Below are 25015 nucleotides of genomic sequence, written 5' to 3' on the forward strand. Positions count from 1 at the left end.
TGGGAATTATCTTTTTGCAGAGAAGTTACCATACATATATATTTGCAATGCACTAAGGGTAAAAAGCAATATGTATGTCATGCAATAAATATAGAACATTAATCTTACCAGTTTGCTGCAAGCCTATAAACATGGATTTTTAAAAGCACTCCTCAAATATATCATTTGACCTCACTGCTTTACTTACTTGGCATTACTCTTGCTGTTCATTAGATTTGCTCTTCATTCACCACTTCCTGCAACATAATTGACTACATTTATTAAATTTGCCACCTTGGGGCAAATGCGAGGCCATTTCTGAAGGCATGGAGTAATCAGCTATCTTGTTGTGATATTTCTCTGTGACATTTGGGCCATTGATCCTGAACATCTCACTGAGATATTCTTTCATTTCACTACTGAGAAACAATATAGATGTTTCCATTAGCAACGTTGTTCCATTAATTTTAAGTTGGTATTAAAAAGTTGGTATCATAAAAAGTCACAAGTTAGTATTTATGATTTAAAAACAATCCAGACGTTTCTCATAATCAGACATGGTGTGAAGGGTTGTGTGCAAGAATAAAAGCTCTGAGCATTCTAAATGGCCATGGATTATAATTTCATTCCATGTATAATCTAATGCTTAGGTTACTTACCTCTAAGTTTTAAATTTGTGTTTAATCAGTCAGAGCTCACTTCAGAGTGGTAACGCCATCCATATGTAGGGTGCCCAGATGCAATAGATTTCTGCAGCTTTGATAGTTGGTTAAAATGTGTGTGTTTTATAGTTATTTTTACCTGTAATTGTTTTTTATGTATTCATTCTTTTTAATTGTTGTATGCTGCCCAGAATCTCACTTTTATGTGAGATGGGTGGCTATATAAATATGATAAATAAATAAATAAAAATAAAGAATTCTAGCAGTTAGAACTGGTCGTGCAAGATGCACCTCCTGACATATGCTCTTCTTCCTAATTGTTAAAGGTATAGCAATTCTATCAGCATTTGCAACTGTACATGGTATTCCTACAGACATTTTCTACACAAAACACAATAGCAGGAGCAAGCATTACTGTAGTACACAAGGAAGGAAAAATATCTGATTTTTAAAAATTATTTCTTTGAGATGATTTTATTAATATTCATATCATACCATCCAGTAACAAGGTCTTTGCCAGCTAACAGCATTACAAGATATATTATTATTTAATCTACATAAAAATAAACCTTTACATTAAGTAAAGACCATGCTGTTAATGTACCCTTACTGAAATAGTGCAAAACCTAAAGGTGCACTGAAGAAAGAGAATTCCTTCATTCAGATTATTTATAGGCAGCATGTTTGAACATAAATAAATAGCTTCACTGTGGACCATTTATTTCATTTATCCCATTTTTAAATCTCATAAAATAATTTTCTACGCATTATAGAATTCACTTAAAAATGTTGAGAACTGAACAGTGTAATAGAGGAGCCGGCAGGCAGCTAGTGGCCTTACAGTGGTTAAAAGGGCTGTTGAAAATGGACTCTGGTCTGTGGGTTTCTATCCAGAATAAAGTTGGCCGGGAAATCTTAACTGAACGGAGCACTTTCCACTAACTAGGATGTATGGGACAGTGGCTTAGACTGGGACAAGACTTACTGAAGCATTCGAGGGCACCCCCTGGGAGAAGAGGAACAGTGTCATGGGAACAAGCAGATAGATGATCCCAGAGTCTGGCTGGGGTTGCAGATGGCAGAAGTTAAGAAGATCAACGATTTACCTGTCAAAGAATAACCAGCCAGTCATCACTTCAGTCTGGGAGTGGATCGTACAGTGCCAATTAATTACTTAAGTGCTTTCCTTACATCTAGATTATTAAACAGGAGTAGAACAATAGTCATCAGGGGCTGGAGGGAGATACAAATAGGTTAGGAACACCCATTTATTAAGCACACAGTATATGCTGGAAAGATGTGCGTCATTGGAATGTTGTTGAGAACAGACACAAGTCTAGTAAAATGTTTTAAGAATGCAAGGCTGAGATGCTTTGCTTGCCTAGAGAAAGGCGGAGGAGATTCACTCACAAAAGAATGCAGAACAATCAGCAAAACTGAAGTTGAAAAGTACTTGTCAGCTTCTGGGAAGGCTTGGCTGATATCTAAACTGCTTATTTTTGTTATTTTGTTTATTATTTTCTTAATAAACAAGAATAAAAGTGGTATTTCTGTGTTCTTGCCTGTAACAATCTGATCCTGAACCCATGTGCATGTGCCCCCAGTAATAGCATCCATGTGTGACTTACATACAACATAAAGCATTCCATGTACCCATGCAATGTAGTACTTTATTCCATGTCTTCTTGCAAGACTTTTATTTCATATATTGTCCTCATTTGTTATCACTTCTTTGGTTTTGAAGTAATCTCTTAAAAAGTCTGGATGAACTTTCATAGTCTTCTGGCTTCATTATTTCTTCTTTGATCTCATTTTTTTCACAAATGAATTCCTGGTCATGTTAAGAGAAAAAAATGAATTGAGTATAATTATAGATAACATTACCTAAACAACATGAAGGGCTTAATATTACCAAGTATACTCATTTATATAAATGCATGAACATTACATATATGCAAATTGTATACCCACATGCAGGATTTTGTGGCATATAAATTGGAGATGCTTTGGGAAATTTGATGTCTTTAAAAACAGAGACAAAGCTTTGAAAAGCAGTCATTTGTTTATTGCAGAAGAACTAATACAGGTTGAAAACACACAAGTGAGGAATTAGAATCAAACTTATATTGAGAATATTACTAAGATCATATCTGCACTGCCAGGTTTACCCATCACAAGTATGGACCATCAACCACTTCTGGAAGGCAAGAATGGATGATGTTGTTCTCTACTTGTTCTCAGTCCACTGTGAATGTAGCCTCCACTTGCGTTCTCTTGCTCAGGGTTGAAAACAGTATTTTCAAACTTGTGCTGGCCACTTTATCTGCCACACTTTACTCTCTTCTAGGCAAATCCTTGCATTTCCGTAGTACATGCAGTGGCAGGATCACCCCTCATCTGGATCAACGGTCACTGCCCAGCAGGTCTTTAATGTCTGCTGCACCTACTATTACCAATGATGTTCCAGTAGCATTGTGCTTATAACATTTCCTGACATGCAGAACAACCTCAACTCGAAACCCAGTGGATTCCAATCATAGGTATATCCAATATCATGGGGGGGGGGGAAGGGGGTGGAGGAGATGAGGCAAGGGATGAAAAGTGTGTCACAATGTCACAATCCAAACCCTGCCTCTAAAATGCTTGTCTGTGATGTCACAATGCAAGTATAAAAGGACAGAGCTTGCATTCTGATATCATGATACATTTGTTTCATCATTTTGACTAAGAATGGATGCCTATGATTCCAGGGTCTCCAGGTTTAATCTATTTCTTTCAAATCCAACATCACAGAAATAAGTGTAGAAGTATCATTTGTGATACATTATAACTTCTCCTTCCCTTTGTCTTAATTAGGAACATTCAGGTCAGCATAGACCTTACTTGAAGTCTTAACAGAGAAAAGTAGAAGCATTAAAAGAAGACAAAAGACCCTACAAAGGTACTTGCAGAAACTCACAGACATTGCTTGAGACATGTCTTGCCTTGAATTTTAGTGATAAAGGGGTGGCTTCTCTTGCTGTGGCCTTCTTAAATTGGATTGAAGCCTTGATTACAGGCTCTCTTTAAGTAATAAATCTATTGAAGGCTCTAATATTTTTTAATGGGAGACATAAAATCTAAAGGATTTATAAATTGTCTTGCAAACTCACAGCAAGAGTTAATCTGGACTAACATTTTGCCTCATCAGCAGCTAATCATGGGGAAAAAGTCTGAACAAAAGAGAGATGATTGAGATAGTATTTCCCAGTATCTCAGTATCTGGTAATTTGAGATGCACTGCCTCTAATGTTGAGCTTGATCGATTGTGGATGTTAGCAGTTATGAGAAATATTTACTGGATTGTAAGCATGGTTAATGAAAAAAGTAAGAGGTGCATTATTCTACTACTGACTATACATAAACTAGAGATAATGACTAACATAGTTATCATGAGCAACCCTTAATGAACTCATGATGAATTGTGGAATGGCCTGGGCAACAGCTTGTGCAGAGGGACCAAAGCATTGAATCTGATACCGGTGCAAGGATGAAAAAACAACAGAAGCTTTGAGGTAGCAGAATGATACCAGTGATTACTATTTATAGATAAATGTTCCTTCACTTTAGGTTTATGCTTCATTCAATAGTCATAGATAAGATGTTCTCTGTATTGAGCAAGTTTGATTTGGAAGCACTAACAGTTTTACCTACTTGGATCATGTTCAGCTTAGACTGGAAAGTCATTTCCTCCAAAGGACCATAATGCTTCTTATAGCAGTGCTCTGCCATGTTGGAGATTCCTACCAGCATCCTGCTTAATTCTCGGGTCTGCAAGAAGTATAAAGAAGTGGATAGATTAGATCTTATTATATTACCGACAGTGCAAACCTTACGGATATGTATTAAAAAATGAGTTGCCTTGAATTCAATGTATTAACTCACATTTGGAGAAGTTACAGGTGGCTACTTATCAACAATAAAAGGAAAGTTAAAAGGAAAAATCATACAGCAACATCTTCCTTAACATTATTATGAATATTCCAATCAATCAGATATTATTCTTCTGCTATTGTTCAAGTAGCCTTCCTGTCTGATCAAAATTCTTTTCAAGGCACCTTGTATGGTAATTGTTTCTTGCAATGAATCAAAACCTTTCTAATAATACAAGATGCAGAATCATCCCCCCACCCTCACCCGAAACTTAAATCCTGGAAAGGGAAAAGGTATATTTGGTATTTGTTAGCCAGACTTTACTCCAATGCAAATGTGGCAAGATACAGTAATCTCAATTAAAATTCAAGTCCTTTCACAAATATGTGATCATGCTGCTTAGTTCTGTCTTCTTTTAGAAGTTTTATCCCAACTGATCATTTCTTTTTCTGTCCAGCCTGCTTTCCAACCAACTGCACTTGTTACTGCCTGTAACTTCAAGAACTAAATGTGCTTTCACAGAACAGCTTTGCTGTGCTAATCTCCTGTCCTCATGCCAATAGAAAATCATACAGCTCTAAATCTTTCTGCCCCCAGTGCACCCTTAGCACACACCTGGAATGGTTTTGGGCTGGGCTATTGTCCATACAGATTCAATGCACAGCATTCTAAAGGCCATGATTGGTTGGCTCCCTTTGCTGAAATGCCAGGCCTGTCCCATATCCACCACATGAAAGGGTCTCCTCCAATTGGCAGGCACTTAATTCTTTTCTTTTCTTTTTCATTATACCATTGATTGAGTGAAACCTTTTACATGTATTCTTTAAAACTATGGGTTCACCAATCAACAATCTGACTATCGACTACTAGGTGGCAGTACAGAGAGTTTGTACATCTCTTGGCTACCCTCTACTGTTTATCCAGATCTGTGCTGCATCTGGATAAGTAGTTTGAGAAAGAGGTTTAGGTGTGGGGATTAGCATAGGAGCTATAAATTACCCTAAGAACGTTATGTGAGGAGAGGAAATAAGGAGGCAGGTCTCCTGGGAACAGCAACCATTGGGAAGGGAATTGCTTGCCAGGTAGGCTACAGAAGTACAAAAGACAGACCTTTCGGTTACACTTCCCATTAACTGCATGAAGCCCAGATAGGCCAGTTAGTTTCAGAGATTTCCACTCTCTAGAGCAGTGTTTCTCAATCTTGGCAGCTTTCAGATGGGTGGACTCCAACTCCCAGAATTCCCCAGCCAGCACTGGATGGAAAGGGGTAGCCCAATAGGAAATTGGCAAAACCAATTGGAGCCACAAATTTGCTGTCACAGAATGTATGTCAGCCTTGCAAGGAAGTCCAGACAAGAAGCACACCCAGAAAAACTAGCTCTACTTTGCAAGGTTACATTAACAGAATCTTGCAAGTCTGAAAGTACATTTCTCCCCCATTGCCTTTACAGCCCAAGAAACTAGGGAAGGTCCCTTCTGAGATGTTTGCCATGCCCCATTCCTGCTGCTGGTTAAGCTGCCTCTTATCCAACCGTTGTCCTGGCTGTGGTTCTTCCCCTGTCTCCCACGGTCATTCCCATTACAACATGTCATTCCAGGCTGCCTCCCCACCAAGTGTCAATGTGCCCTATATTCCTGTTTTTCTGTTTTCTTTTTCATTTATGTTTGAGTGTTTTATGGTTTTTATTGTTATTATCTTTTGTAAGCTGCCCAGAGTCAGGTTTTGTGTGATGGGCAGCTATATAAATCTGATAAATAAATAAATAAATAAATAAAGTAAGTACTGTAAGTAAGTAAGTGTCTGGAGGAATACTAAAGAAGGAAAACACCATGGCTAAAGGAAAGCCATCTTTAGCCATCTTTCAGCTGCTTCAACTGTGGGTGGACAATGAGGTACTAAGGATGGCCTGTAGACATCCTGTCTGGAAACAGAGTGCCATGGTCACGGAGGACCAAGGAGGCTATGCGGATTTGCCCTAAATTATGCTACTTCTTAAGAGAAGCTATAGGTGACTGTCTATCTTTCTTGGTCCTCGGAAATGCTGGCAGCTTTTCAAGCCCTACATAGGTGGCAAACTCAAGAAGCAAGAACCAGATGGATTTCAGGAAAGCATTTTTAAAGCTAGTCAGGGTAAAAACATAATGCTGAAAATTGTAAAAAGAAATTCCCAGTCAGATTATAGCAAGCCAATTAAGGCAGAGTCTCTTTGAAATGTTTCCTTCTCACAGTCTCCACACTGGGCTGGTCTGCCTCTTCTCATAGCCTCTGAAGTCTTTCTCCACCTGATTCTTACTCAGCCTAACCTGTTTCTCTCATCTGTTCACTGTCCTAGGAAGCTAGTTTTTATTTATTTGTTAAATTTACATCCTGCCTTTCCTTCAGGAACTGTGTAATTGTTCCTGAGATCAATATGATTGGAGCTACCAACAGTTGTCAACTAAGCTACACTTGGTATTTGTTTATCATCCCACCTTTCAACAAATGATTGGATTATTTCCTCTTTCCATATTTTTCTGACTCTTCTGCATCCTTTCTCAGGGACCCTAACCATGATTTGTGCACAATCTGCTTCTGTACACCAACAGCTACAACTGAACATCCTCTCCACTTTGCCTTCGGGAGGCCTTGGTTTTTCCATTTTTGTTTCCTTCCCAACAATCAGTGACAGTAACAAGAAAATAAAGACAGAACTACCAGTGGGTCCTACCTACACATTGGTGCAAGGAATGTTGCCCTTGTTCGGCTGCAACAGTGGCATCTTCAAGTGAAAATAATCTTTCTCCATTGCCACTCTAGCCTGAATGCAGCTATGCTGGAAGAAAAGGGTGGGTGGAGGCTTTGAGAAAAAGAAGTGCATAAAACTTACCTGATGATCTGTGAGGCCTTCTTTATTATCAATGTAATATATCAGCTGTGTGTTTCTTTCCTTCAGTTTGTTGTACTTTGACTGGAGCTCAGAAACTTTGCCAATCAACACCTAGGTTAAACCATACAATGGAAAAAAAGGATGTGCTAACCTTTGCCAAAAAAAAAATCTGTGCATCTGATTCCTGTCATCTACACGGTTACATTTGCACATAAATGTGCCATGCTGGTGGATTTACGGTAATACAATTTGGCTACTCAGTCAGTAGACTGGCTAGATTGCACTACAATTGTTTTGGCCCTTGGGAATATTTAGTAGAAAAATCAGGACTGTTTTGCCTCCCCATCTAAAAACTGCTGCATAGTTGTCCTAAGAATAAGACTTGGGCTGCTTCAACAACAGCAATAGTCAGTGACAATATTTGTTCAACAGATTTATAACCTGCTGGTCATTTAGGAGTGTACATAACCCCACAACAATCCTGTGAGGTAGATTGGGTTAGGGAGACTGTCTGAAGATCACCCATTGAGTTTCCATGGCTGAGGGTGCACTAGAATCTGGGTCAATAAAAAGAGGTCCTTATTTTGAGTGTGTTTTTTCTTTGCTCCAGTTTAACACACATCTGGGCTGGACAAGGTCTAGGAGGCAGAACAACTGCTTTGCTTGCCAAACATCCCAGTTCAGTCCCTGATACCTTCCATTAAAAAGTTCATACAGCAGGTGATAGGAAAAATCTTTAAGACTTAAAGAATCACAGAACGTAGATCAGAATCTTCTAAGTTCTCTGACTGAGTTGCAGCAAATTGCAAAATAAGTCTGCTTCAACATACTGTATTGCTGATTTTTTAATGGTACCCTGGATTCTGCCTATTAGTTAGACCAGCTACTTAGTTTCTATTCCCAACAAACTATCTTGCATCAAAAATGTGCAGACAGGTCATCCTGTACTTCCACAAAAAAGAAATTATGACCCTCCACACATTGCTAAACCAAAATTCCCAGCATCTCTGGGAATGGCTGTGCTGGCTAGGATTGCTACTAGCTGTAGTATAGCAACATCTAAAGAAGCACTGTGTTCTCACCTCTGTGCTATTGGGAGAATCTGCCTACACAACCCATCCATTGGCCATAATGAATAGCATAATTCAGCTAATAAATATCTTGCTTACTTTAATAAGGTCATACTGAAATATATAGAATGGTATACACTCAAAAGGGAGGCTATAGCCTTTTTTCCCCTGACAGATTATCCACTTATATCCCGTTTATAAAAGAGAAATTCAAAACATTTCTATGTCTTTGTGGCATGGCCGTAATTAGACCCTAATTATCAGAAAATATGTGGACCGATACTTAGAGAAGGAAGCACAGGATTCACAGCGTGCTTTGCATTGTTAATCATTTTTAAAGCTTTATCCTTTTCAGAAAGCAGGATTGATCCCATATGAAGGAATCAGCAGAGAATGTGCACGCTGTGTAGCATGGATAAGCAGGCCTGTGAAGTAAATGGGCAGTCATGGATCAAGCATCACAAAACTACATGGTCAGGTAACATTACAAATCTCATGGTGCTGTGTTCGTCTTGTACGGCAGCATGTTCATGATGGATTTTCTCAATGTTTTCTTGTTGGGTGAACAAATGCTTCTTCAGGCTCTGATTTGCAGAGAACAGGGTCTTATGCCTTTGTGTGATGGTTTTAATCACAGAATCTTCCTGATATCCCCAAAATTCTGTAATAGGAAAGAGGGGAGGTCATGTTATTCATGAAGAACACACATTAGGCAATGGTTGCATGTGGGAGAAGGGCTTAGGGACCCCCACCTGAGTAAACCAGAAGGGCCAATCACTACATGTGTATTCTATTACAGCTTCAGACTGGGAGACTGCTTATATGAGAATATGCCATGAAAATCATTCATCTGCATTAGAGAGATGATCCAATTTCTCCAAGACCAGAACAGCTTAGTTTTCAGACCTGCCCTTCTGTCCTGCTCTCCAGGCTTGAAGAAAACACTTGCAGAACATAAAAAAGGCAGATACTGATCATGACTAAGAGGCATGTTGGCTTTTCCTTTCAGAAATGAACAAAGAATAAAATAGCATTGCAGTCCTACTGCATACTGTACATGCCTCTGAAGAAAAGTCATTCAGTTCACTGTGGCTTACTGCCAGGTAAGAATGTATAATTAATGTTGTATAATGCAAAGAAAGGATTTTAGATGATAGGTGAAAGAATGAGCTGTCAACGTGTGGGGTCTGACAGGAAAGCCCCAAGCCCTTCCTTTGCCCACTTTTTCATATAAACTTCCATGTCTAACAAATCTTTACTTGTCTTGCATTAGTTTCTGAGGAAAATAAAATTGCTTTATTTCAAAAGTCTTGTGTTTGTGAAGCGGGGAGTGGCTGATTGATATTGTCCATAATTGCTACTTAAGTCTTAGAATCTTATTTGCAGTCTCTTTGAATATACGCATCATTTTATAAGTTACTTTATTATTTAAGAGATGGTGTTAATGATTAAGGGTCATTAAGACCCAATTTACAGGTTTTAACAGTTTTGCAAGCTGTTATGTGGCCTTTGTAAGGGTATGGCACAATTCCAAGCAAATAGTTCTCAAGAAATGATTTAATGATGGTACACACCTGGTGGTAACATGTTGACAATTTTTTTCACAAAATGTTCATAACTTTTATATTTGTCTAGCTTCTTCTGTAGTTCCTTTTGTCTGAAGAAACAGATCAAAGATATTTATTGGTGTTTTATCAAAAATATCTTGCCAGGAGGTAGCTATATATTATCAATCATCTAGTAGAAGGATTGTCATGCCACTATAGCAAAGCAAAAAGGGTCCTAAAATTACCCACAAACAGCACTTACACTCGAGATGGAGCAGGCAAACGGGTTATTAGACCAGTTTTTCCTTTATAGTGAGACGTCCTGTATTTCTACTTACATTATCTACACTCACAAATGATAATATGTAAATTGTATCCTAATTGGTATCTCCTTTGTTTTAATCATATTCTTCCTATTTTTTTTTTATGATGTCCAAGTGCCAACTTATATTACTTACCTAGAATCACTAAATCAGACATCATTGTATATGGTGACAAATGTGCCATTTATCAAAAATTACTATCCCCATCACCATAGTGAAACCGTGTGTGTTTGCTTTATTGTCTGGCAAAACTTTAAAGAGAAAGATTACTTCTGAGTCAGGCAGCTTAGGAAACCCAAAGGGGATTAAGAGAGAAAGTGTTCTAGTTAAGAGAGCAAGTGACAGAAAGGTTGCTTGTGAGTAAAAGGTAAAGGGTTTTTCTGCCTGCAGCACTGTACCCTGGTGGCATTTGAGTATGAGAGAGGTAGACTGGCTGGAAAATTCCTTCTCTGAAAAGAATTCCCCAGGATACTGGCTGGGGAGAGGACTGAGGCCAAGAGATTGAGAAGCATCCAATGAGGGTCAGTTGGAAATGGACTGGGACTGGCAGAAACAAAGAGCAGCCAAACCTAGATTTGTACCAGGAGCAGAAGGGACAGCAAGAAGAATCAGGCAGAGCCAGAATGAGGAGAATGGAAACTGCCCCATGAGACTTTTGCAAGGCAGCCAAGGTTGTAAGCAGAGAGGGGGAAGATTGGATTGTTTGAGTATGCTTATGCTTTTAAATTGTGCTGGATTTTTTTAGAGTCTTCTTGGGTGAGGGGAGAAAGAGAGTCTCCATTTTCAGAGAGGGACTGCATTTTCTTATTGTTCTGTGCACATAGTAAGTTAAGCTGTTCTTAACTTTGGTTCTGAATTCAGGTAAAGAAGTAAAGAGTTTGTTCATGACTAGCAATGTTTCTTCACTCTTAGCGGTTGTGTGGGAGGAGAAGGGAAATGCCATGGGGCACCCTGCTGGTTGGAGAGTTGGCAGAAATGAGACTGATAGGGATCCCACAATTTGGAGTTCCCCTTGGGGACAGCATCTCAAACTCAGGACTAGCCACCGTGTATAAAACACAGCTACCCAAATGGGACTTTAAGAAAGTGTGCAATAGAAGTTTAACCACAGTCTTTCACTTCAAATTCATTTTAAAGCAGTTTTATATCAGATCAAAGTATGTATTAATCTAGTCCAGTATTGTCCACTGTCTCCTTTAGGAACACAACCTATTCCCTGAGATCTATTAACTAGAAATATCCAAGACTAAAACTTCTACATGAAAACATGTTTCTCTATGATGATTATCTCTCCCTGTTCATCCCTTAAATGTAATCTCTGGTCCCAAGGTATTATTCTACATCTCTGGCTATAGAAAATATTATAAAGTACTGCTGTATATTTTGAGGAATTAGACTGGATCCTTGGTCACTGTGATTCTAAGGCTGGGACTTGAACAGCATATCATTAAATATCCTGGTCAAGCTTGGCAAGTATTTCTGTTGTATACTGGAAATATCATAGGTACTAAATAGCTGGGTGACTTTTTTAAATACCCTTCCATATGATCAGGAAATATTTTAAGTGTGATATCTGAATTAGCATAACCAAAGCAAATGAAAATAATGTGCTGGGCATTTCCTAAAGATCTATCTCAGAGTTAGAAATGTTGACTGCCTGCCCCAGTGTTGACCTGCACCTTTTATTTCTATACCTAGCCAATATCTTTTAAAAATGAATGCAAATATTACAGCTTGCCAGAAGCTTTTAGTGATCTCATTCTAAAGGAAATAAAGCATGAGTAAATGCTGTGTTTCTTAACATTTGTGCTGTTCAGAGAGTAAGAAGTATATACTAGCATATCATACATAAACTAGTATATACAGGAGTGGGATGTATGTGCTAGTATGTCATACCTTTATCCAATTACAGATAAATTATCCAATTATGGGACTTATTTGGAGAAACTGCCCAGGGAAGATGCAAGTCAGTCTCACTCTTCCCAGCTCTGGTCACCATGACTGGCAAAGCAGTCCTTTGCCCCCATTTTATTGATAAAAGCTAACTGAATTGGTTGTCAAATACTTCTTCAGCACTTGTGAAAGGACTTGTTGAGGAGATGCAGGACATCCTATAAGCACAAGTAGCTGTGTCTGGGTCTCCAACATCTCAGTCCCACTTCCAGGACACCCTAAATATTTAGTGCCTGTGGCAGTCACCTCATTTTGCTTAATGGTACAAATAGCCCTGCTGGTTGCTTTGGGAAAACAGACATATGCAAGTACAGGTAGATAATAGACTGAATCTCCCTGAACCCTCTAGAACAGTGTTTCTCAACCTTGGCAGCTTGAAGATGTGTGGGCTTCAACTCCCAGAATTCCCCAGCCAGCATGGGAGTTGAAGTCCACACATCTTCAAGCTGCCAAGGTTGAGAAACACTGCTCTAGAAGGCCAAGCCTGAAATCACGAACCTATTCTATTCCAGATGCTGAACTACTTGGGTAAAATGTTATTTTAACAGAATTAAAATGATTTTTAGATTGGATTTTATGCTTTAAATTATAAAGATAATTACACATGCCATGCATATGATGAGCCCAAGATAATTTTATCTTGCTGTGGCAAAGTACCACCAGATTTGGAACTCCAACCATATAGGTTGGTTATATAATCACATATCCAAGTTCATGGTTTCTTCTCAATCTATCACATACCTAATTTTCAGTTTTTTAAGCTCTCTTTTCAAATTATGTATCTCTTGCTTCTTTACAGCATTGTATTCTTGTTCAGACTTGTATTTTTCAAGAGCACGTTTCTTTTTGAGATCATGTTCTTCAAGATATACTTGGAATCCATAAGCCTGAGTCCTGTTCTGATCAAGGAAGGAGAGAAAAAGTTTACTGAATTTTGCATTAGTTTTACTATTCAAAAGACCTTTTCCCCCTACATTGAACTGGGCTCTGTTCTGTTCAGTTCTTGGAAGGTTATTGTGCTGGCAGACAGACAGACAGACAGACAGACAGAGTCCTGACCTTTACATAATTTCTTCCCAAATTCTGTTGAAGTGGAAAAAAATGAAAAGTAGACCGAGGGGAGATCTGAGAGCAATTTACAAATACTGTATGTGAAAGGCTGCACATGCAAAAGATGGCACATTTGTTCTCCAATGAAACAGAGGCTAAGACAAGAAGTGATGGCTGAAATTATAAGGAGATTCTTACTGGGTATTAGGAGGAATTTCTTGGTAGCAAAAGCTGCTAAAAGCTGCCTAGAATATAACTGGACTTCTATGGTGGAACTTCATAAGAGGGTTTGGAATACCACCTGATAGGGATGGATTAGCAGATTTGTCACTAAGTAAGAAATCAGACTAGATGTCATATAAGATCCGTTCCAATGTATCCATTCCACGGTTCTGTGGAACCGTTTACACATTTACCTAAGAATAAGTAGACATAAGGCCCATCCTCGCATCTTGCTTCAGCAAGCATTTTTAAGGGGATGTAGCCTCTGTCTCATCCCAGCCCACTGCAAAGGCAGCCTAGAGTCCATGTTACACATTCCACTGTAAAAGTAATATTGTTCCCCTTCACAAATTTTGGCATATAAATATTTTATGTTTCTTCAGTGATAGTGCCAGTGATGACAGGTGGAGCAGAGATATGCCCAGCTCCCACTGATCAATTACATCTATTGTGGGCACACCATTCTCCATCTGGTAGTTGGGCAGGACCCTCTACATGCATTTTGGTTTGGGCTAGAAAAGAGATTGGGCATCTGGCTTACACAGAGTAGATTTGTCAACTGGAATATATTGTTCTTGGTTTGTTTGACACAGGACTATTAAGCACACTCCTCTTACTGTATCTCCTAATGTTCAGCCAAAATCTGTTCTCTTACAGTTGAAGTTCATTAAATTGTGTGACAGCCCTTCTGGTTTTTGAAAATGCTATCATGTGTTAGAAATGTGCTTCATCTTAATAGCCAAAGGCAGAGGAGCTGACACAGTGATTTCAAATAAGCATAGAAGTGTAGAATTGGAAGGAACCATAAAGATCATCTGGTCCAAACCTCTGCAATGTGCAGGAAAACCAAATAAATAGCCAAGATCTATTCTCTGGAGAGTTGATGAGCAAACATGCTGCCTTCTGACTTCCCAATGCCAGGGTGCACAACCTTTCCACCAGCAAAAACCACACTGTAGCAAACTACCTTGTGAGATGCTCTCCCGGGGAGCCATGCCTTAGGCCCTAAAGACCCATGAAAGCCCACCTAATCCCTAGGAGCAATCTGGCATCTCCCTGCAGCCAATATACTCAAGACAAGCAATGCAGTTGGTTTTGTTCATCCTCTTTCCTCAAAGGAAGGGGAAAAGAGACCTTGCATAGGTGAGGGGGGATTGGTGGTCTCCTCACTGTCTTTTACTCTCCATCTATTGCCTGGAGATCTTCCCCATTTGGACCAGCAGCAGCTACTTGGGCTTGGTGGTTGAGGTTCTTCTTGTAGGCTGTCACTTTCTGGAAGCTGAGCTTTGCTCACTCAGACTCTCTCACTAAATTACCAAGTAAACAGTGTTGTAGGGGGTGGGCAGAAACAGGCTTCAGCAGGGTATTTTCTGTTACTGTTTTTCTTTCTCTCACTCTTTTTTGAAGATTTTCCATAGGAATATCAATCTCATGGCATGTCAATATAAAAATAGGTTTAAAAATGTATGGAAAAACGGGTATTGATGCCTAAGATCAATATTCATCTGAAAAACATCTGGAAAGAAAAAAGAGGACAGGAAGAAAAGCCAAGATTCTAATCAACAGGAAGCATAGAAGGAAATTGGGTTACTGTACAAAAAACCAAGAAAACTAGCATCCACCAAAAAAATTTCCAATGTAGGGCATCCATTTAAGTTGTTTCAATATCATATCCCAGCTTAAAAGTAGGAGCAGGTGTTTTGAGTCTCCTCCACATGACAAGAGGAGGAGTACTCATTCTCATGTGATGCCGCACTTTGTGTAAAATAGACCGTAGACTAAGCTCAGACTCTGAATACCCTCATCACAGCTGCAAAATAATACTTGCATTCTGATCTTTTTGATAAAGTTTCTCTCTGCGCTGGGCCACTGTTTCCATCCTCTCTTTGAACTCTTGCATCTTTGTACTCAGCTCGGCCGTAAGACAGTCATTTTCAGCTCCTTTCTTCAGGAGACGGAACTGTTGCAGGGCTTTCCTGTTAGGTTGCAGAACCTCTCCAGAAGTCTAGAAAATTAATTGTAATTTTATGTTGCTAAAAGGACACGCCAAACAAGAAAGGTGGAGAAGAGCAAGCTTTAGCCCAGATATGAGTATTTCCCACAAGCACTTCTAATGGTGGCTGGGATGAGCTGAAAATCATTAAATGTAATAAAGACACTATTCTGAAGCCAATAAGGATATAACAAGATTATCAAACTCTCTAAGAGAATGGTTTGTTGTCTGTAAACAAAAGAATTTGTAAAAGATACAGAAGACTGTGATGTTAGCAGCAGCTGGATGCATCCCAAGAGGTAGCTTAGCTGACTGACACCAAGAAAGGATGCTGAGGTTATCCACGCACTGCAAGGCTCTGATGCTGAAGAAATGCACCATACCCTGGGAGAAGACTTCCTCTGCTGCATGAGGAGCATATGGATCAAAAAAGAATATTACTGATAAATAATCTCTCTAATTCACTTGAGTTGTACTATGCTTAAGAGTTGGCCTCGTGCTTGCATTGTTCAATATCCCCTTCTAATGATCATGCAGTGCTGGACTGGCCATTGTATGGGAAGGGGAGGGGACAAGGGAGGAAAGTCACAACATAATTGTCCCTTAATTTTACACATAACAATTTGGTGCATAACATAATCTATTCCCTCTTCCTGTCATTTACTTTTATGTTTCTCTTGACATACCTCACTCAACTAGGTGGGCAGAACCACAGTTTTATAAACAGACATTTTTGCTTTTTTAAAAAACTAACATTCATTCCCAGAACAGACCACATATTATCCACTTACTACTAGCATTTGATTATTACTTTTAAAAAAGCTTTTCATAACCTTGTTTTTTCTTTTTTCTTTATAGTTATAGTTATAATAAGCTTTTTACAACATTGTAGTCTTTAAACTGGATTTTTATACTACTTTTTTTCCTTGTTCAAACTCATTCATATTTTCCTACGGAGAGACGAATGTGGAGTAAAAATCGTTAGCAAAACCCCCAGCGTGGATCTAACATTATGGGAAAAAGGAAGATTCGACATGGAAACAGTCCAAGCTCTCTTTCTTCTTCTTCAATGTCTGCTAAACAACCAAAAATAGAAGAACTACTTAAACAAAAGGAAACTGTAAGTAAAACAAAGCCTTTTCCTAACCCCCTCACAGCAGACCATGAATCATTCGAGTGGGATTTCCAAACCGAACTCGAAAAGCAACAGTTGTTAGATATCTCATTATCCCTTAGGGAAGAGCTAAATGAAAATTGGGTTTCCATCCAGGACTCACACCATGGGTCTCCTACACAATTAGCTAGCTCACCTAAAAACCGCAAGGGAAACAAAAACAAGCCTAAAAACAAGATACAAAACCAGAACTGGGAGAGACGTCCCTGGGACAACACAACAGAATACATGGCAAAGCAATGTCTTCTTACAGCCCAAACGGTCATTTCACTGTTTGAGCAACTGTCTGATATAAAACACAATATAGATTTGTTGAAAAAAGACTTTGAGACTTTTGTTTCTAAACATGATCCCTGCCTCACCAAATCAAAGGCAGAAGCTATGACAAAGCAAGACTCTCTTAACGTGTTTGGTTAAAGAGCAAGTTGTTAATGGAAAACCAACTGATAAAAGCAAGCAATGCCTTATGATGATACCAACAAATCCCAACCCTCTGATAAGATAAAAGGAGACAACATACATACTATCTCTTCTCAGGGTTTAGTGGAGAAACCTCTCTGTAAGCAAAACCGCATACTACAAACACAGCAGGTTGCTCTCTGTATCTCCCTGAATAAAATCAACACAGGACGCTGGGACACCAGGAGAGCAATCAAAACCTCACTAGGGCAACTCTTGCACTGTCACCATAGATCGATTGATTTGGATATTATTGAATGGCTTCCTATAGTGCAAAATCGAAAATGGATTTTGCTATTGTTCAAACAGCCTACCATTCCATCCATGATATTCAAGATGAGACCATATTTAGCAACCTTTCAGATTCTTCCTACCAGAGTGTTCCGTGTGGTAATATTTAATCCCTTATGCGGCTTTGCTGTACCCAGATGCCATTCCTACACCAAAATTGCAACAGAAGCTAACAAGCCTTCCCCCCCTCACAAGACCTTGAAAAAGCAAGGCAGTGGGAGTCAATTTCTTCCTCAACCAGACATTATGCCCGATCCAGCTGAAACAGACCTTATCTGTGCCTTTGGCTCCCTGCCCAGGAAGGAACACGATAACATCATATTTAAGCTAGAAAATCTAAAGAAAACTTTACTGGACTCTATTGCTATTGCAGAACCCCTGATTGACTTAGTGTCCCCAACTATTGACCCAAAATACTATCAACTGGTGGATATTGATCTGGAGGAAAATCAATACCCAAATAACAACCGTTCTAGCCTTCATGAGATGAATGGGGTTTTCCCTGGAGAGCACCAGTATATGCAAACTACCGAGGAGGCAGATTCCCTTAGACCACAGACAGATGCTGACCAACGCCTCACAGATACCAGATCCCCTCCATGTGATGGCTTGTCTCCACAATCTGTGGATTGCCCTAATCATATCTCACAAAAATCAGACGTGAGTACATCTGGCTCCCCCGATTCTGCATCTGTCAAGAAATGACTGAATATGGCGCACCATAACCCTCCCTTAACCAGCTTTTCCACCCACCCCTTACAGGTATTGTTAAGGATCAAGCAATTCACATATTATTGTGGAACCTTGCTGGATGGAAAAACAAACTACATGAGTGTTCTGATTTTCTGTCCACTTTTGATTTGATTGCAGCCCAAGAGACCTGGTTAACAGCTGATGATGAGCAGATCTCGATCCCTGGTTTCAAATCCTGGTTTACTCCAGCGCAGAAAATAAAAGAGAAAGGCCGGGCAATAGGGGGTTTGGCCATTTTGATTAAGGAAGACCTAGGATGGAAGGGTTCTGAAACTCCTTTGGATGTCTCTTCTCCTTTTTGTTTAGCTGTCAACTTTCAATATAATGCACTTGAGTGCATGATGTTAAATATTTACATACCTCCACAGTCCTCCATATACTACCCAGCAGATATATGGGTGACCCTAGAGCAATCCCTGATAGAACTAACCATAAAATCTCCCAAAGTGGTTTTAATTGTTCTGGGAGATTTTAATGCAAGGCTTGGGCCCAACATACAAGAGCACATTACCAATATGAATATCCCCAAAGAATTACTCCCGCTATTTCCCGCATGGTCCTTTAGGGACCAGAAAAGCAATGCCGCCGGTGTATGGTTGCTAAAGCTGCTATTTAAAGGTAATTTGCAAGTGTTAGGGGGTAAGGACCATAGCTTTGTTTACCCCTACACCTATCATCAAGTGAAATCAAGCAGCACATTAGATTATATATGCGTCTCAAAAGCAGTGTCCTTTTTCTCAGAAATTCAGGTATACAATCTGGTATGTGATCACCAACCAGTCGCTGTAAAGGTTTGTGGGAATACAGACCTTAGACCCTTCACTGAAAAAGACAGATGGATTTTACAGCATCTAGAGGTCCATCAGGCCAGAAGAATAAAGTGGGCCTGAGTTGATGCAAAGACCCTGACTGATTATTTGAATTCCACTCAAGCACAGTCATTTGTAGACACTGTTGCTGCAACAGACTCTGAGACTGTCGCCACTTTTGCAGCTTATCAAAATATAAGTGAAGGTTTAAGAACATTCTTAACTGATGAGGCCTGTCCCAAAAGGCCCCCAAGAAAAGGTCCTCACTGGTTTGATACAGAGTGTTATGCACAGAGAAAAAGATTAAGGCAAGCAATGCGGATTGCACGGACTCAACCCTCAAAGAATAATCATACTGTCATGCTGGCGCTTAGACAAAACTACAAGAAAACTATTAAGTGCAAAAAATCTCTCTATCTAGCCTCACTTTGGTTAAATCTAGAATTAGCTGCTAAAAATACAAACCCAGTCTTTTTCTGGCATTCAGTCACAGGAATACTGAAGGAACGCAGGTTGCCCTGGATATGCCAATATCCACCACCACTTAGGAGGAATATTATAGCCAACTTTTCACAATCCCAAGTGATAACAGAATGGTAGATACACAAAATGCAGCACAGAAGGATTGTAGCTCTCCTTCACTCTGGCCCCCAGTGTCCAAACAGGAGATTAGAGGATTTATACAGACTCTGAAGCCTAACTAGGCCCCTGGTGAAGATCTCTTGCCACCTGAATTATTTAAAGGACACACTAATTGGTGGGCACCCCTACTTGCAGGCTTATTCACCCACATAAATAACTCCTGCCAAATTCTAGATGGTTGGGAGCTTTCTATTGTGATCCCCATCTATAAAAAGGGGGACAAGGGTGACCCTTCAAATTACTGACCAATTAGTTTAATAGACATAGTAGCCAAACTGTATGCTAAATATCTCCTATATAAGACTGAGGATTGGGTGAATGAAAAAGACCTGCTACCTGAACAGCAATCTGGTTTTAGACCTGGACGCTCAACCATTGACAACTGTTTTACTCTATGTCACCTAATAGACAAATATTCAGCTAATGGGAATCAACTGTATACTACCTTCATCGATCTTAGGGGCAGCATTTGACTCAATAAATAGGGACCTCCTTTGGAAGAAACTAACGGATATGAACATGGAACCCAGACTCCTTCTATTAATCAAGGCATTATATTCAAACTCCTGCCTAAGGGTATGTACTGGAGCAAATGGTGCCCTAACAGGGACCATTAATACCTACAAAGGGGTCAGACAAGGATGCATATTGGCCCCCATTTTGTTTAATCTCTATATAAGTGACATCCCAAAGTTTTTATATTCAACAGACACACACATGCCCAAAATTAAAAACAAACATGTAAATATACTGCTCTACGTAGACGATATGGTATTGATGTCACACACCCAAGTAGGAATGAGAAGGCTGCTACGTAAGATTAGTGCATATTGTACATGTAACTACCTGTCTATTAACAAATCTAAGACCAAGGTAGTCATCTTTGGGAAAAGGAGGATCAGATACAATTTGACCCTGGACAGGGAACATATAGGACAGGTTAAGTCCCATCTATACCTAGGGCTCGTCTTTACTGAAACAGGTTCATGGCTCCCCCACTACAAGAGAAGTTCCATAAAAGCTACAGCCTGCACCAATGCCTTAAGGCAGTTAACTAACCACAGCTACCAAGGATCATTAACACCAATTATAAAGGTTTATAACAGTAAAATCATCCCAATGCTTACCTATGGGGCAGAATTGTGGGAAAGCTCAAATGTCCCTTTGTTTGAACAGATACAGTCTTCATTTCTGAAATGTACTTTGCGGGTGGATAAGTCCACCCCAACCCGAGCTATAAGAGCAGAGTTAGGCATTCCCCCCATTCAAAGTCATTTGGTAACAAATGTATTCAATTACTGGCTGAAGATCCTATCTATGGATTCAGAAAGATTACCAAAGCTTTGTTTTGAAGAACAGTTGCACAATAGGCCTCCTCGTGCTTGGGCAGCCTGACTTACCAATACAATTTCCCAAAATGGTTTTTCAACCCGTTTCCCAGTACAATCAGACCTGAAGGCCAAAAAAAGTTTTAAACAAAGGGTTTTGGATGTGGCTGCCCAAGAGGATATAGCACACCTTAAACATCTCAAGTCCTTGAAGTGGCTGGCCCAACACAAATCAGTCTTCCAATTAGAAAAGTATCTAACAACTCCTTTACCCCAATATCTTAGAAGAGCTTTCACCAGAGCTCGTTTCAACCAGTTAGACTCTATGGTAAGATGTGGGAGATTTCAAGGAGTCCCATATGAAGAAAGACTATGTATTTGTGGCGCCCCAGCTATTGCAGATACTGCACACATCCTGTTTGATTGTAGATTATATTCAGTAGAGAGGACTGACCATTTAGAATTATATTTAAAAAATTAAAAATACTGGAGCGGCCAGCAGAAACTTTCCTATTTTTTACAGGGCAAGAACTTCCGTATCACCAGTAAGACTGCACTCTTTATATCAAAGGTAGTTATAAAGAGGGCAGATTATTTAGAGCAGATTGGTATTGACTGCAGGAGTGATGGCTTGACATGAACTTGTATTACAGTTTTAGTTATATTTATACTTTTATTAATTCTTACTTGTATGTTTATAATGGCATTTATTTTATCTTATTCCCTTTATACTTGATATGGTCAATAGACTAAATCAATAAAGTTGAACTGAACTGAGAACTAGCATTTGCATAACTGAACATTTATCTATCCACTTTCCATCTTTAGTAAGCATTCTACCAAAGGGTACACATTCATCTACTTGTGCTAATATTTTGCCCTTTATGTATAACTTGCAATTGGTCACTCCTTTTTCCCTGCCAAACATCTTGGAAGGTAAAATACCTGGACTTGACAATAGCATATTGATAGCCCAGTAATGTTTTCTTGCTAAATAATTGTTAGACTTGAATGGATAGATAATATTTTTAAAAAGCCAAAACCAAACTTTTACTGCACACAGGTCATCTGACAGGACCCAGGAAGAAAACCTTTTCTGCTGTGGGGCCTGCCCTTTGGAACATCAACCCCCTGGAGCTTAGGTTGGCCCCGACCCTACTGGCCTTTCAGAAGGCTCTGAAGATGGGATCAGGCTCAAAGGTGTGGGGTCGTGTGAAGCCTGCTCAGTAGCTGTACTGAATGTGAAGAATAGATTGCACTCTGTCGCTGAAGATGTTTGTGCATTTTTTTAGTACAGTTTTCAATAATGGTTTTAGTAAAGTGTATGTTTGTTGTTTTTATTTGTATTTTGTTTATTGTGCTTGATGTTGTTTTTTAGCTGTTGTGAGCTGCCCAGGGTCACGTATGTGAGGTGGGCAGCTTTATAAATTAAAGAAAATGAATGAATGAACGAACAAACAAACAAACAAACAAAATTAATCAGAATCCTATAACTTGTACAACAAGCTCTGTTTTAAAATCTTGGTGTTGTTTATATATGAATACAATCAAAGAGCTAAACAGAGCTGCATTTGGGTTGCATAAACTCTTAGGGTGCTGGCTGGCTAGAGATCTGATAGAGAGACACCCTTCCCCAGCCCAGTAGCTACTAGATATGTTTGAACTGTAGGCTGGAAATTTTCCAACTTGAAGTCCTAATATACTTGGAAGGCATTAGTGTGGGAAAGGTTTACTTAAATTAAGTCTTAGTGCAGTCTGTATCATTGTAAATACATGGAAATATTATCAAAGGAGCCAAACTTAGGTCACTCTTTGTCTCTGGAATTTTTCACCTTTGGAAAAGTAAGGTGAACCCAAACTAATTTTAGCAGGGGCTGTGGACCATGGACAATTTGCCTAGATAACATGCATCATCTCACAGAGACATGTTCCTCCATTCCAATAAAGCAAAATGTCAAGGTGGAAATAATCTATCGGGATTGACCGATCCATTTCACTCACACGTAGAAGCCATTACAGGTAGTCCTCATTTAACAACGCTAATTGGGACCAGAAATTCCATTGTGAAGTGATGTGGTCATAAGTTGAAAACCACATGACTGCACCACTTAGCAACATCAGTTCCAGCAGTGCCGGTGGCCATCATTAAACGAGGACCATGTGGGTCGTTAAGTGAGGACCTCAAGTGATCATGATTTCTGACTTCCTGCCAACTTCCTTATTGATGTTGCTTGTGGGAAGCTGGCAGAGAAGGTCATGTGACCATGGGGACAGTGCGACAGCTGTAAATACAAGGTCTGGTCATAACTACTACTCATTCAGCAACATTGTAAGTGGTTGTTAAACGAGGACCATCTGTAATACTGAGTGAACTGGCGTCATGCAGCTTCTGCCAAAATTCTATTCTCCACATGCCTAAAAAGAAATAGAGGTACTGTAATGGTATGCGGGAATGACCTTGGGAGATAGGAGGAAGAGCTGCAGACTAGACAACCATCATGCAGGAGGTATCTCAGCCTACAGAAACAAAAGGGATGTGGGAAGCATTTCAGAAGGGTTTTCTTTCTTTTTTTTCCCCCTAGTTTTCTGGAATGTGAATGCAAAAAGGACTTGCAAGATTGTTGCTGTAACCTTACAATAAAGGTAGTGTTAGTACTCATGCTTTGTGCTTCTTGTCTGGACAACCTCGAAAAGGTATTCTGCCTTTTTGCTCTGTATTTAACCTGGCAATCTTATTGCAGATACAGAATTTCAAGAATAGTGACAAACCTCATGGATGGGAACATGAGTGACATGTTCACTTTCTTCTTTCCTGTAAAGTGTAAAGGCAGAATTATTGTCATGGGCTCTTCTTAACTTCTAGAAGCAGTTCTCTCTATGTAAAAGGCAACTCTCAACATTCTGTCATTCTTGTTTGACCTAGAAATGGAATCCAAGTGTGGCTATGCAGCCCAGGCCCTGTCATCTCCTATCTATCCCTGAGTGGACCATTTACTTTCCTTTTCCAGGTATTACACCTGACAGCACTATGACTTTCTTGCTGTATCCCTAGGTCAGCCTTCCACAACCTGGGTGCCCTCCAGAAGTATGGACTTTGACTCCCAGAATTCCCTAGACAGAATAGTTAGTGCTAAGGATTTGGGAAAGTAAACTCCACCCATCCAAAAAGTGCCTAGATTAACATTTGTGTATGGGAGAGATTTGGACAAGTTGCTTGGGGTAGAAACTGTATCACCAAAGCTATAATTCCTCATTTTGTGCCTGACAGCTCTATGTAAGAGAGAGAATGTCAATTGTCTGCCATTTGCTAATTTGAGTGTCAGCAACATTCCTGGCTGACCATATCTGCTGCCTTTTTAAGCACTGCTGTTGTCTTCTCAACTTTGCTACTGAACATGCAGAGAATCCAAGCTATCACACTGACTTAGCGCTGGAAAAGTCTAGTTACTAGGCATTGTGGTAGTAATGAATGGCTTTGCTGATCAAAACTTCCTTTGTTCCAAGATCCAAACTTTGGTTGGTATTCTTTACAAGAAAATAATTTTAAAAAAGAATATAATTCATAGATCATGGAGGATCTAAACCAATTTTCCCTATCTTAATGCTCTCCATATGTGATATTCTGTTTATATAATTCTCATGCAGCTGGCCTAACTATCTAAGTTAACTAAACTTTACAAATGATACCTCACACTGTTTTTTTGGGGTGGGGGGAAGCATAATTACCGCATGTTTCTTTCACATCCAAAGATTGAAAGCTCTGAAAAAAAATTGGGGACATTGACAGCAATGGTAATGATCCACTTCAGCAGTGTGTGGAGATAGCATGAAGCATCACAATGGCATCTCCATCTCCATGACATCTCTTTGCTTCATTCTTGAACAACCTTAGCTACAGGGAAAATCAATACCTCTCATACATTCTCTTCTATTCTCTTCTATTGGCAATACCTCTCTACACTAGACTCTCCCTGCTTAAAC

At 39.5% G+C, this 25015-nt stretch overlaps 1 protein-coding gene and 1 long non-coding RNA gene across 5 annotated transcripts in view; one reads left to right on the top strand and one right to left on the bottom strand.

Annotated features, from left to right (window-relative positions):
- The window catches only part of CCDC197 (coiled-coil domain containing 197), a 40005-nt gene continuing 14990 nt past the window's right edge, over positions 1–25015 (bottom strand). The window contains exons 1-8 of one of the 4 annotated variants that reach the window (XM_088145206.1): positions 19530–22091; positions 15414–15590; positions 13055–13212; positions 10065–10147; positions 8979–9151; positions 7421–7531; positions 4335–4451; positions 1–2472 (exon numbers count right to left, since the gene is read on the bottom strand). In XM_088145206.1, the coding sequence (XP_088001332.1) occupies positions 2356–2472; positions 4335–4451; positions 7421–7531; positions 8979–9151; positions 10065–10147; positions 13055–13212; positions 15414–15590; positions 19530–19547 (954 nt within the window). In that variant the 5' untranslated portion in view covers positions 19548–22091 and the 3' untranslated portion in view covers positions 1–2355. Of the gene's footprint in view, positions 2473–4334; positions 4452–7420; positions 7532–8978; positions 9152–10064; positions 10148–13054; positions 13213–15413; positions 15591–17525; positions 22092–25015 lie in introns of those variants that run through there. The other 3 variants (XM_025172404.2, XM_088145207.1, XM_088145209.1) reach the window with 3 other exon arrangements.
- Positions 10394–23687, top strand: LOC148214897 (uncharacterized). The gene is made up of 3 exons (XR_015796928.1): positions 10394–11031; positions 16539–16698; positions 22098–23687. It is a non-coding gene; the product is annotated as an uncharacterized LOC148214897 (long non-coding RNA).

This window comes from Python bivittatus, unplaced genomic scaffold (assembly GCF_059951505.1).
Source record: "Python bivittatus isolate LINGU-HERP-01145 unplaced genomic scaffold, Pbiv_v1 ctg000480_np1212, whole genome shotgun sequence".
NCBI classification, from domain to species: Eukaryota; Metazoa; Chordata; class Lepidosauria; order Squamata; family Pythonidae; genus Python; species Python bivittatus.